This window comes from Pristiophorus japonicus, chromosome 7 (genome assembly GCF_044704955.1).
Source record: "Pristiophorus japonicus isolate sPriJap1 chromosome 7, sPriJap1.hap1, whole genome shotgun sequence".
Classification (NCBI taxonomy): Eukaryota; Metazoa; Chordata; class Chondrichthyes; family Pristiophoridae; genus Pristiophorus; species Pristiophorus japonicus.
Genome location: NC_091983.1, coordinates 211251668 through 211266440, shown reverse-complemented (window position 1 = coordinate 211266440; position 14773 = coordinate 211251668). Strand labels below are relative to the sequence as shown.

Below are 14773 nucleotides of genomic sequence, written 5' to 3'. Positions count from 1 at the left end.
TACCCATGTTTGGATAAATTAAAAGCACAAACCCGAAGACACGACCGAGGAATAGATACGGATTCTGAATCCTCCAACAATACAGTGTTGGAGGATGACGAATTAGGGGTGCGCTTTGCCCCGTTTAAAAAAAGACGAGTTGTAGTCAAATCAGAAGAGACTGCGGATGAGGGCGGAATCAAAAAAACAAAGAGAAGGGTGTACGAAGAATACTTAGTTCATGCTCCGGCAGACCCAGAGAAAATTGATAAATGGTCCAAGAAATTGCCCAATCCAAAGAAAGGGGGAGTAAAAACATGGGACCAATTGGACCGCTTAAGAAATATATATCAACTTCATCCCTGGGACGGAGTGCAAATTTTGACCATAATGGTGCCAAAAACACAGGGAAGAAAATTGCACGACAAGGTAGATGGAGCTTTGGGGCAGAATGAGCACGAATTAGACGCAGGACGGGAGGCGATTAAATACTGGCTGCAAGTCTTCAGTCCAGCTAAGACAGACTGGGGAAAAATTGCAGCCTGCCAACAGAAAGGAACAGAGGAGGTCCTGGAGTATGACGAGCGGTTTAGATGCATGTGGCTAGAACATTCGGGTATGAATAATACGGATGAAGAAATGGATGAACAAGTGTTAGGACCCCTGAAAGCAGCTTTCATGGCAGGTCTAAAGCCAGAACTGTCCAAAATGCTTAAGGTAGTGTTACCGGACTGGGAAGGTAGAGGAACTACCTTTGCAGCATTGGTGGATCGATGTAACCAATTAGATCGGGATATGGGAGCTAAAGTCCGAGCTTTACTGGCTATGGGATGGAAATCCCAGGATTCCGATAAACAGTCATTAGGAAAATTACCCGGAAAATGTCATTATTGTGGGAAAGAAGGTCACTGGGTCAAGACGTACAGGGCAAAACAGAAAGGTCGTGGCTGGGGAAGAGGACGCAGCCAGGGATACAATTCAGCCAACAAGCCAGGCTTGTCACAAGATAACGACCTCATAGAAGCATTTAAGCGACTGACAATACAACAACAGAAGGAGTTACTTGGGATAGCAAAAAACGATTAGAGCCCACCCTGGCCCACCTCCTCGCACTAATGCAACAAAGGGGAGTTGGGCTATATATAACTGTGAGGGTGGGCGATAAGGATGTGGACTGTCTTTTAGACACAGGGACGGAATTAACATGCTTACCCCTTACAATATGGAGACTTTTTGCCGTTGGATGGTAGGGTACGTACAGCCTATGGAGTTGGAGGCCAGAAAATGGAAATTAAAAGGACAACACCAGTACTTATAGGGCTGGGTCCACATGAACTAACCACGCCGGTCTGGATAGGCCCAGTAGATCAACCCCTTTTGGGAATGGACGTTCTAATCCAAGTAGATTCATCGTTGCATTTTGAGGATGGTCGGGTGACATGGTCAATTAGAACTTTGAAGAAAGAAGAATTGAAGGAACACCATGGCCCCAGGCACTACCAATAGTGCTATGTAGCATTAGGGTAACCCCGAACAGAGCTGCAGGTCTAAGCCCATTTGAAATTATAACAGGAAGACCCATGTCGCTGCCAGGAACTATCGATTTACGGAAAGCTGATGTTCACTTAATGGGTGACACTTTGTTATCATACTGTCAGAACTTAACTAATGCTATTAGTTCTGTTTCCCGACAGGTATCGGCAGCTTGGGGTAATCCACCCGAAGGAGGACACGACATCATCCCGGGAGTCTGGGTGTATGTGAAAAAGTTGCATAAAGAACCTTTGGGTGCCAAGTGGGAGGGACCTTATCAAGTGTTATTGACCACCCAGGCAGCTGTTAAAGTCCAAGGAAAGAAAGCCTGGATCCACGCTTCACACGTTAAACGAGCACCCGTAACTGAAGCTGAAATCTAATAAGGACAATTACTTTTTGCCAAAATGTATAAATTTACTGTATTACTGATTGTAGGTATTCTAGGCATTTGCCTACTTCTTACTAGCCGACCCTCTGCACCAAAGGGAAATAGTAGGGTAGCAAGGGAATTACATGTAAATACCTTTTTATATATGTCATACATTTATGCCAAACAAGGTAACATTTCTAGTTGTTGGGTATGTGCGCATATTCCTATTCACTCAAAGGGAGGGATTCCCTTGAGGCCAGTTCCCTTGAATATCTCGGAAATGGCTGAGTGGATAATTAATCAAAACAAAACAGGCAATGCGTTTCAGGATACGGAAAACTGGGCACGTAAATGGAAGTCAGCAGGTTACAATCTGACTACCTTTGAAGGGGGATACCAACCGTGTTACAATAATTCCAAACGGCCCCCATTTTTTGTTATCACTAATACAACGGGAATAGGAAGACCGGGGGAATTGGTCTGTCTGATTAGAAACATCAAAGGAGGCCAAAATATGGGGTATAGTAACTGCTCCCGGAATTATAATATAATCAAGCCACGGAACCGTCCAAACTGGGCCGATGTGGGAATTTTTAACATAACGGGGATTCTGAATAAAACAGATGGAAAAGCCTGGACAGGCCCCGGAGTGTTGCTGACAAAGAAACAGCTAACATTCATTGCATATAATGGCACCTATTGGGTGTGTGGCCACAAGGCCTACCCTTGGCTGCCCCAGAATTGGATGGGATCCTGCTATTTAGCCTACATTGTGCCTTATATGTATCATATAAAGTCACTGTCGGAACATTTACACCGGCCTAAGAGAGCTATCACAGAAACAGAGAGGTTCTTTGCCATTCTGATCCCTGGGTATGGGACCGCCAAACTGGCAAGGGAATCCATTAACATGGCATCCATTGTGGAATGGGTAGCCAATGATACCTCAGAAGCCCTAGTTAAAATCAATGCAGAAATGGCAGCAATCCGCACAGTAGCCCTACAGAATAGACTGGCCCTTGATTACATCCTGGCTGAAAAGGGAGGTACTTGCACCCTACTTGGAACTGAGTGTTGCACATATATCCCAGATAGCTCCGAAGAAATTACCCACTTAGCGGAGCATATCCAAAAGGAGGTAGAAAAACTTAAGCAACCCCCATCATTCACTTTGTGGAGTGGAGCCACTGAATGGCTAGGTTCAATAGGAACTTAATTGGTGGAAGGTTTAATTCTATTTGTTGTAATTGTTTTACTTTTATATTGTTTGTTTATGTTGATTAAATGTTGTTGCGACCAGGCGGCTGTAGCTGCTGTCCCGCAGGTGAGACACCTTGCAGGTTCCAGCAGACCGTCTGTACGTGGCAAAGGAATATGTTATGCTTAAGGGAAGGTTGTTTACTGGTTGAACTAAGATATTGATTTGGATTAAATTGGAATAAGGTTAATTAACCCACTAACACCAGACTTCCATTGTGGCCACGATGGAACTCGGGTTGGTGTAAATTTGTGTGGAAGCTACTAGTCCGGACATGTGGCGAAACACATCAACAAATTTTAGAAGGAATCTCTATTAACATGTATGAAATTATTTTGTAGAATGTTTAACCAGTGATACCTGATGTTTTATGATTCAGTTTGTGAAAGAATCAAAGGGGGGATTGATAGAGAATTCAAACAGGCTGCATTTAGACAGACTGTGACAATTCACAGACCCCAAGTCAAGGCTGCTACATGCATTTCAGCATGTTGCATTAAGGCATCAATCAACTTGACATTTTAGGACCCTTGGGTAGCGAGCCAATTAAAAGGTTAAAAGACTAATAATTGAGCCAATAAGGTCAAAGAAGGCGAGTTCTTTTCTGTAAATTGAACCCGGTATAAATACAGCCATTTTGACCATGTGGTCCCAGTAAGACAAAGGAACTGGCAATCAGCCAGCAGCTTGTTGCTCTCTGCCAAGATTAAAAAGTTAAAACTACCATCGGAGTTCTTATTTCATTGGAAATTAAGAGATCTAACACACCATCTGCTTGGAGCTGCCGCTTGAGGTCATGAATGTCTGGCTGATGCTGATGGCCTTCTGCAGAGTGATGGTGGTTTCAGCCTGTGAAGAAGGGCCTCATGACCGATGCCAATTACGAAGATGTCCTGCAACGCATCGGTGAGGGATGCGCCGAATTCACACGGTCCTGCCAGCCTCCTGAGGTCGGCAGCGTACTTCACAATTTCCTGGTCCTCGGGGTGGCGGTGTGTATAAAATCGATACCTGGCCGTGAGGATGCTCTCCTTAAGTTTGATTTGGTCCCGAATTAGCACTTTCAGCTCCTCGTACGACTTGGTCGTTGTTTTCTCTGTTGCAAGAAAGTCCCTGACGAGGCTGTAGACTCGAGCCCACAACTGGTCAACGGGATAGCTCTGCACTTATCTGCCAGCGTGGCTGGATCATCGCCTACCAGGTCGTTTGCTACAAAATATTGGTACAGCCGCTCCGTAAAGGCTTCCCAATCTTCACCGTCTGAGAACTTTTCTAATGCACCAACATTAGTCATTTTTGCGTGAAAGTTCATAATCTCGTCGCCAGTTGTTATGTCTTTAACACTATTATGAATGACCCCATGAGGTCTAGTATTGTACTTGAGCTGTTGTGACCTTAGTCCCCTTTATTGTAACTCCAGAGTGAGCCTGAAGCATGGTGGGCAGCCTTTTATACTGGGCCTTGAACACCTATGCAGGTGACCTTCAGGTCTCCCACCGCAGTGCCCTCTGGTAGCATACCTGATGTGACTATACAGTTCGTATACATGGTCTACATACATAACAGGAACACTGCACTGCCATCAGATGCTTTGACGTCGACATCACCGCCCTAAGCGAGACCAGGCGGGCAGGGGAAGGCCAGCTCAAAGAACAAGGTGGTGGTTACCTTCTTCTGGAAAGGCAAACCAGAAGAAGAACGGCGCCTCCATGGAGTTGGCTTCACCATAAGAACGAGGTGGTCGGCCGCCTCAGAGACTCCCCTGCAGGATAAGCGAACGTCTTATGACTCTCCGGCTCACCCTATTCCAGAACCAGTGCACCACAGTCATCAGTGCATACGCCCCAACACTCGACGCAACTGATGAGACCAAAGAGGAATTCTACTCCAGCCTCAAACAATCCTTGTCCCGAGTCCTGATCCTTCTCAGCGACTTTAACGCCTGAGTTGGTAAGGACACAGACCTCTGGGGAGGCATGATCGGCAGAGAGGGGGTAGGGAAAACTAACTCCAGCGGTACTCTGCTCCTGACAAAATGCCTAGAACATGACCTTGTCATCACGAACACTTTGTTCCGCCAGAGGGACAAGTACAAGGCATCGTGGCATCACCCTTGCTCCAAGCACTGGCACCTGCCCGACTGCACCATTGTCCAAGCGAGGGACCGTCGGCGCCATGACAGGAGCCGACGACTGCTGGACGGACCACTGCCTAATCCATTCCGTCATCAACATTAATATAGACCCAAAGCGGCGACAGCAACAGAAGCAATGCGGCAGAAGATCAACGCCAGGGCAATCAAAGACCCAGTTAAGAGAGCCTTATACAGCCAGCGCCTCACTGCCAACCTGGCGACCCTCGATGACCCCAAGACGCAGAATGCCCACAATGCCTGGTCTGCCCTCCAGACCATCATAACCAACGCCTGCGAAGAGACGCTCGGTCACTCAACCAGGAAACGCCAAGACTGGTTTGACGACCACGACCAGGAGATCCAGGAGCTAATAAACCGCAAGCGCAAGGCATTTCTGAACTTAAAGCAGCAACCCAATTCGGGAGCAGCGAAGCAGCTCTACAGAAGGCTGAAGACCGAGGTCCAACAAAAAACCCGTGACCTACAGAATAGATGGTGGGTGGAGAAAGCACAAGAGATCCAGCAGCTGGCCGTGAGAGGATTCTTCACTGCAGTTAAGTCCACCTGCGGCCCAAGCACCCAAGGCCCTACCCCACTGCTGGCCAAGAACAGGGAGACACTCACCGAGGCAGTCAGGGCCTGCTGGAAGGAGCACTTCGAAGATCTCCTCAACTGAGACTCTACCTTCGATACGTGTGTCCTTGACTCCATTGGCTAACAGAAAACAGAGTCGAGATAAATGGTTCATTCTCCGTTATGTTGATTGAGGGATAAATATTGAGGATACCGAGGATAACTCCCTTGCTCTTCTTCGAAATAGTGCCATGGGATCTTTTACGTCCACGAGAGGGCAGAAGGGGCCTCGGTTTAGCGTCTCATCAGAAAGACGGATCACCTTAACCGAGCTTGTGTCGGAGTGCTTCTCGCACTTTCTGGGGTTTATTTCTGATTTGCAATTTTTAGAAAAAAAGAAATCTTTCTTTTTTTTAAAATGATAGGTGTGGCCTATGTGCGTGTATTTTGTTGGAATGTGTGTGTGTTTTGTCGAGATGTGTGTGTTTTGTTGGGGTGTGTGTATTTTGTTGGGATGTGTGTGTGTGTGTGTATTTTGTTGGGATGTGTGTGTTTTGTTGCGATGTGTGTGTGTATTTTGTTGGGATGTGTGTGTTTTGTTGAGATGTGTGTGTATTTTGTTGGGATGTGTATGTGTGTGTGTATTTTGTTGGGATCTGTATGTATTTTGTTGGGGTGTGTATGTGTGTGTATTTTGTTGGGATGTGTGTGTGTTGTGTTGGGAGCGGGACAACCAGTGCAAGACACACTGCTGCCGGACCTCTGGCTCCCACGGGCCGCCTCGCCCCGCCCATACGTCGCGCGCTGACGCACCGTGCGCGAAAAGTAACCCGAGGGAGGAAAAAAAAAGATACAGTTTAGCCAGGGACAATTTGCCGGCCTTGAGGAGGAGGTGTTGAAGCAGAAGAGGGCGGGGAGGGGGTGGTTTTTAAAAAAAAGAGTATTTTTTTTTTAAAATGCGGAAAAACCAGCAGCCTCATCACCAGCAGCAACAGGAGGTGGATGCAATGCAAAGCAGGCTCGGCATCAGGGACACCTCGCTGGCCAGGTACCTGGACGGGCAGCACTGGCAGCTGAAGAACGAGCTCCGCCAGCAGACAGCTCAGAGCCAGCTGTTCTCACAGCACAGGTAACCGGCTCCCAGGGGAGAGGAGAGGAGAGGAGAGGAGAGGCGCAGCTCGGCGGCCCCCGAGTTCTTTCCAACTCGGCCGACTCTCCGGCGGGCCGCGCCAGTTCGCAGGGATCCTTCCTTTTTCCGGGTTGCAAGCAGTTTGATTCACATTTTCACCTTTTGAGTGGAGTTATTTTTGATGCCCGTTACATGACGTGCGGATCCCTCCCTTGAAATGTTATTTCTGCTGCACGTGGTGGTGTTCCAGTCACAGTCCTGTTCGGTATCATTTTTTTAAGGGTGCTTAATATTCTAGCAGGTTTGTTTGCTTTTTTTTTGAATGGGGAGCAAGTCAAAGCGAATACTTCAACTAAAGTTGAAGGCCTCTTGCAGCTCTGTGCTTGGTAGGGGTACGTTGTGTGGCTCAGTCAGGATCCCGCAGAAATCTCTGAAGTTCCAGAAGGTGGACAGTGGTATGGTTCCATTTGCTGAGCCACCACCTGCTACCTGTTACTGGTAGTTGGGACAGTGGTTTTAATATAGTGGTTGCCTGGACCTCTTTACATAATTTAACACTCAATTCAAGATTCTTCCAGAAACTATGGACAGTCTGGCCTGGTGGTGCGTATATTATGGTGTGTATGTAATATTTGTGCTGACCTACCAGATCTGATTTTCATTTTTCTGGAATTACTGTCACAATGAAAGATTGTCCAGAGGTGAATCTTGTGAAACTGTCGTCATCATCATCATCATCATCATCATAGGTGGTCCCTCGAACGAGGATGACTTGCTTCCACATGAGTTCATGGATGTTCTAGTCCTGAACTCCAGTTGAATGGGTGGAAGATGCCTGTGCATGGATTTTTTTTAATGTGTGGTGACCGTTGCACATCCAGTGGCAAGGGTTAACTAGGATGACTGGAGACCTGCTCTGCTGCACGGACCTAGTGTGTACACATATGCAGTGTGGGCTGGCCCGTGCTGCCCCTGGGCCCTCGGCTCTTCTGGGCACCTCCGCCACGATCTCTTGCCGCTCCTCCGCCACAAAATACTCGCCGCACCTTTGCCACGATCTCCTTCTGCACCAAACATTCGCCTTCTAAGTTCATACAAGGTTGATCACTTGTCAAATAGTTTCTGGGAGGGCCTGGGTTTAGTATTGACCTCTCATCTGTCTTAACCACTGTCAGCATTGATGTCCTGGGTATTGACAAGGTTAAAGCATTCCAGACAAGAGAAAGCCGTTAACTTGTGGGTTTGCATCTTGGGCAACAATAGATCTTGTTTGAGAAGGAAAACCGCAAGAGCTGCTAACATTTAGATCAGGAACACCAGAGCTAATGCAGCTGATGAACTGTGTCAATTAAAAGCAGCTGCTCAGTATTTGTTGTGTATGAAATGTTTGAGATGTTTCTTTTTAGAATACCAGACATGAAGCTCGGCACATTGTGACTGGGCAGTAATCTGATGGAGTGGATTGCATGTCCGTTGTAGATTGCTACCCATTACCAATATTCCCTTTAAATTTGGGGGGGAGGGGATATGCGGCTCCTTTAAGGAACTGCGTGGCCCATTCAAAGTACAGTGCGTGTGTGGTTTTTCCTATTTAAAGCCGGTGAGCCGGTTGTGCGGGAGCTGCAGAGCGGAAGCATTGCCCGTAACCTAACTCGCACCAAGTCCCGTTCATCCACCACCTCTTTTCTCATACATTGACTCCCGGTCTGGCAATGCCTTGAATGTAAAATTCTCATCCTTGTGTTCAAATTTCGCCATGGCCTCGCCTCTCCTTATCTCTGTAACCTCCGAGATCTCTGCATTCCTTCAATTCTGGCCTCTTGCACATCTCCAATTTCTATCGCCCCATCATTGGCGGCCGTGCGTTCAGCTGCTTAAACCCAAAGTCGTGGAATTCCCTCCCTAAGCCTCTCTGCCTCTTTAGCTCTCTCTCCTAAACGCTTCTTAAAATGTACCTCTTTGACAAAGCTTTTGGTCACCTGTCCTAATATCTGTTTGAGGCTTGGTGTCAAATTTTGTTCGAAAATCACTCGTGTGCAGTGTCTTGGGACATTTTGGCATGTTAAAGGCTCTATATAAATGCAGGTTGTTGATGGTCAATAGAATGAAAATCAGGCGGGTTATTTAAGAGGTGGGCAATATGCTGTGCCAGATTCCCGCCCAAGCGGTGAAGATGAAAATCTACTCCACTGCTTCACAAGCGAGTGAAAGACATTCCTCTACCCTGCATGGCGAATTTACATAGCTTGTACATCAGTTGCTGAACCAGACTGTCGTAGCCAGAGTCAAATTATCTCAGTTGTCTCCAGGTGTAGCCCACAGTTTGCATTTGTAGACACACCAAGATTTGCTCCCCTCTACCCTATCTCCCCACCCCCACCAGTATTTAATTTTTTTAAAATTGCCAATATTATGGAAATGTTAACTTTTTTTTTAAAGTCGCATCAACAGTGAGAGAATGAACAACATTCTGAAACCCTCCAATTGATTTTCCCACTGCTGACGAGATAACACTAAAACTGATTTTCTGAACAGATGAATTGATTGAACTAGTTGTGGAATTCTGGCTGATTTGTGGTTGTTGTGTGGCCCTAGTCCAGTAGAGGCTCTGTTGCCTCTGCAAAATATATTTGTATGCAACTGCATATATGGGGTTGTTTTTAGAACACAAGAAATAGGAGCAGGAGGAGGCTATTCGGCCCCTCAAGCCTACACCACCATTCCAATGAGATCATGGCTGATCTTCTACCTCAACTCCACTTACCTGCACTATCCCCATATAAGAACATAAGTAGGAGCAGGAGTAAGCCATGCCAATCCTCAAGCCTGCTCCGCCATTCAATAATATTATGGCTGATCATCGACCTCAACTCCACTTTCCTGCCCGATCTCCATATCCCTTGATTTCCCTAGACTCTCAAAATCTATATCTCAGTCTTGAATATATTGAGACTCAGCATCCACAGCCCTTTGGGATTGAGAATTCCAAAGATTCATAACCCTCTGAGTGAAGAAATTCCTCCTCATCTCAGTCTTAAATGAGACTGAGACCGTGCCCCCTAGTTCTAGACTCTCCAGCCAGGGGAAACAACCTCTCAGCATCTACCCTGTCAATCCCCTTCCGAATCTTGTATGTTTCAATGAGATCACCTCTCATTCTTCTAAACTCCAGAGAGTATAGGCCCATTTTACACAACCTCTCATAAGACAGCCCTCTCATCCCAGGAATCAATTTAGTGAACCTCAATTGCACCGCCTCCCAGGCAAGTATATCCTTCCTTAGATAAGGAGACCAAAACTGTGCACAGGTGTGGTCTCACCAGGGTCTATATAATTGCAGTAAGCCATCTTTACTCATACTCAAACCCTCTCTTTTTTAATAAAAGCCAGGAGAGCATTGAAATAGTTGAGTGTGGAGGAGATAAAGGCATGGAAGACAGTTCCAGCAGCAGGTGGGTGCTGTCACACACTAATTGCACCTTCAGCGTTCTATTTAACCCTGAGCTGAGTTTCCGACCCAATATCCTGTATATCACGAAGACCGTAACATCATCCGTCTTCTCCCCAGCCTCAGCCCATTTGCTGCTGAAACCTTCATGTCTTTGTTACTTTCATATTGAACTATTCCAATGCTCTTCTGGTCAGCTTACCACCCTCCTTATATTTGAGCACATCTAAAACTCTTCTACCCATATCGTAACTCGAACCGTCTCAATCATCCATCACCCCTGTGCTTGCTGACCTACATTGGCTCTCAGTCCAGCAGCGATTTCAAAATTCTGATCCTTTTGTTCAAATCCCTCATGGCCTCACCCTCTCCCTATCTCTGAAACCTCCTCCAGCCTTACAACCCTCCAAGATCTCAGCGCTCCTCCAATTCTGGCCTTTTGCGCATTCCCAATTTTTTTCGCTCCACCATTGGCGGCCTTGGAATTTCCTCCCTAAACCTCTCTGCCTCGCTACCACTCTCTTCTCTCAGTCGCCCTTTAAAAACCTCTTTGATCAAGCATGTCCTAATATCTCTATGTGGCTCAGTGTCAATTTTTGTCTGATGATGCTCATGCAAAGCACCTTGGGACATTTTACTACGTTAAAGGCACTATGTAACTGCAAGTTGTGTGTAGGACTCAAAGGGAATAAATAGATATTACTGTTGGTTACTACCTCAAGTATTTCACGTCCCTAATATTGTTTGCCAATGTTAAGCTCTATTTTTATTCTACATTATTATTATTGTCATTTAAATCACAATTTAGATTTTGTAGGTGTTAAATGATCTAAACACTTGGGATTTTTTGGAAGATGAAGATAATATTCAGTGTTTAAAGTACTTTGTTTCTGGTAATCTGTTCTTTGTAGGTATGACCTCAGTCTGGATGAAATGCGAGACCTATCTTCTGAGCGAGTCAAGTTTGTTATAAAGTTGCCAACGGTTCAACAACAGTTGGAAGAACAGGTATTTTTGCAGAATAATTTACTTGAAAAATCCAATCCTATTAGCGTAGAAAACAGAATTTAAAACAGAATGAGACTTGAGCACATAATCTCGGCTGATACTTGTGGAATACTGAAGGAGTGCTGAACTGTTGGAGGTTACATCTTTCGAATGAGATGTTAAACCGAGGCCCCATCCGCCCTCTCGGGTTGATGTAAAAGATCACATAACTCGTATTAGAAGAAGAGCAGCAGAGATCTTCCGGTATCCCTCAACCAGCATCACTAGCAAGAAATAGATAATCTGGTCATTATCTCATTTCTGTACGTGGGATTTACTGTGTGCAAATTAGCTGCTGTGTTTCCTACTGCTCAACAGTGATTAATGTTACAAAACTTGCAAATGTTACTAAGTAATGTGTATTTTGGGGAAGATAGCATCGAATGAAAATAATCCCTAGATGGTAAAATTCTCACTAGAAATAGAGATCTCTTGGGATGCAAACATACAGGTGCTTAAAAACAGAATTGCAAGCAGAAAAAAAATAATTAAAAGAGAAAATGGAATTCTGAGTTTTAATTAAAAAAGCTCTAATTTGCTGACAACACAATTTTAAGGAACAGTTGCGAAAAGGATGCAGCAAAGTATTTGCATGATGATTTAGATTGGTATTGCAATTGGACAGAAATAGGACAAATTCATTTTAACTCCAAGCAGTGGAGGTTACTAAACACAGCTCAAAAAAATTCTGGGTTATAAGCATGCAATGAATGGGATTGAACTAAGATGGAACAGTTTAGGAAGGGAGGTGGAAGAACAATAGATGTATCAATTTCAATGTCCTGGCGAAGCAATTAACAAAGCTAAACGAATACTGGATAATATAGCCATAATGTGTAGAATACAAGTTTATAGAAATTATGCTGAGGCTCTTCACTTGTCAGGTTGACTCCGTGGTAGTGCTCACCATTGAGGCAGAAGGTCATGGGGTTCCTTCCCCGCTGCAGGACATGAGCACATAATCTAGGCTGACACCTCAGTACAGTACATCATTTAAAGAAGAGCGGAGGAGTTCATCTGGTGTCTCGGCCAACAGTTATCCCTCACTTAACACCACCAAATACAGATTAGTTGGTTGTTCATCTCTTTGCTATTGATGGGACCTTGATGTGCATAATTTAGCTGACATGACAATATTGACTACACTTCAAAAGTAATTAGTTAACTGTGAAGCACTTGGATACATGCTGAGAATGTAAAAGGCTATACATCAATTCAAATTTGTTGATAACGTTCTGGTTAGGCTACAGTTAGAATTATCTGTAATTATAAATAGCGCAGTGAGATTTTTTTAAATCCTATCTTAGACCATTTCCCTGGTTTAAGTCTCTGTGCACCTTTTTGACCCAGAGGTTGGGCGAGTGATTTCCTTCCAGCTCTCTGCAGTGCCACTTGACAGCTGGGAGCTATGGGACTGTTGCCTGCTTGGCTTGCTTTCCAATTTTCTCCATTTCTGCCTCCTTTTACCGACCTTGCCCAAAGCTGTACTCTCCTGACTACGTTGTTAACAATGTGAACTTGTTCTGCGGGAACTGTGCTATTCGGTTATTTTTAATATAAAAGTAAATTTGAAATCTTGTGTTGGCTGTTCTTTTTTTTTTAGATAGAAAAGAAAAAGCACTGTGTCAATAAAAGTCTGGCAATTGGAGAAGTACTTTCCACAGCTGACCTTGCGACTGGAGTAAAGGTAAGGCAAGACTGATGTTCAGATTAAAAGGAAGACTTTGCAAAGACCCTTGGTTAGAATGTGGAATCTGCGAGTACGCGGGGAAACTGAGGCGAATAGCATAGATGCATTTAAGGTAAAGCTAGATAAGTACATGAGGGAGAAAGGAATAAAAGGCTATGTTGATGGGGTTAGATGAAGAGGGTTGGGAAGAGGTTCATGTGGAGTATAAACACTGGTATGGAGCAGTTGGGCCGAATGGCCTGTTTCTGTGCCGTAAATTTTATTTTTAAATTTTTTTAAAATTGTGGATTATAGTATTTTCGAATAGTGCATTGAAAATCCTATTAGTAAAAAAATCATAAATACCTTAAAGAACGTAAAGCTGAGTCACAAGTCACAACTTGGGAACACAGTTAGCCTGACAACAATCATTGAGAAAATGATGAAATCCATTTTTAATGAAGTGATATCAGGACACTTAGAAAATCATAACAGGATTAGGCAGAATCTACATGTTTTTATGAAAGGGAAATCGTATTTGACAAATTTGTTTAAGTTTTTTAAGGATGTAGATAAAGGCGAACCAGTGGGTGTAGTATATTTGGATTTCCAAAAGGCATTCACTAAGGTGCCACATAAAAGATTATTACACAAGATAAGGGATCATGGAATTGAAGGTAATGTATTAGCACGGATAGAGGATTGGTTAACGGACAGAAAACAGAGAGTAGGGTAAACGGATCTTTTTCAGCTTGGTAGGTTGTAACTAGTGGGGTGCCGCAAGGATCAGCGCTGGGGCCTCAGCTATTTACAATCGATATTAATGACCTAGATGAAGGGACAGAGTGTAATATATTCCAATTTTGCTGATGAAACAAAGCTAGGTGGCTGGCTCTGCTGCACAGGAGGGCAAGAAAAAGAGTGGGAGAGCGATAGTGATAGGGGATTCAATTGTGAGGGGAATAGATAGGCGTTTCTGCGGCCGCAACCGAGACTCCAGGATGGTATGTTGCCTCCCTGGTGCAAGGGTCAAGGATGTCTCGGAGCGGGTGCAGGACATTCTGAAATGGGAGGGAGAACAGCCAGTTGTCGTGGTGCACATTGGTACCAACGACATAGGTAAAAAAAGGGATGAGGTCCTTCGACACGAATTTAAGGAGCTAGGAGCTAAATTAAAAAGTAGGACCTCAAAAGTAGTAATCTCGGGATTGCTACCAGTGCCACGTGATAGTCAGAGTAGGAATCGCAGGATAGCGCAGATGAATACGTGGCTTGAGCAGTGGTGCAGCAGGGAGGGATTCAAATTCCTGGGGCATTGGAACCGGTTCTGGGGGAGGTGGGACCAGTACAAACCGGACGGTCTGCACCTGGGCAGGACCGGAACCAATGTCCTCGGGGGAGTGTTTGCTAGTGCTGTTGGGGAGGATTTAAACTAATATGGCAGGGGGATGGGAACCAATGCAGGGAGACAGAGGGAAACAAAAAGGAGACAAAAGCAAAAGACAGAAAGGAGATGAGGAAAAGTGGAGGGCAGAGAAACCCAAGGCAAAGAACAAAAAGGGCCACTGTACAGCAAAATTCTAGAAGGACAAAGGGTGTTAATAAAACAAGCCTGAAGGCTTTGTGTCTT

At 45.0% G+C, this 14773-nt stretch overlaps 1 protein-coding gene across 1 annotated transcript in view; it reads left to right on the top strand.

Annotated features, from left to right (window-relative positions):
* Window positions 1-6823: 6823 nt before the first annotated feature.
* Window positions 6824-14773, top strand: part of acoxl (acyl-CoA oxidase-like) — a 533322-nt gene continuing 525372 nt past the window's right edge. The window contains exons 1-3 of the mRNA XM_070885754.1: window positions 6824-6979; window positions 11339-11435; window positions 13078-13161. Of these exons, the coding sequence (XP_070741855.1) occupies window positions 6858-6979; window positions 11339-11435; window positions 13078-13161 (303 nt within the window). The 5' untranslated portion in view covers window positions 6824-6857. The remainder of the gene's footprint in view (window positions 6980-11338; window positions 11436-13077; window positions 13162-14773) is intronic.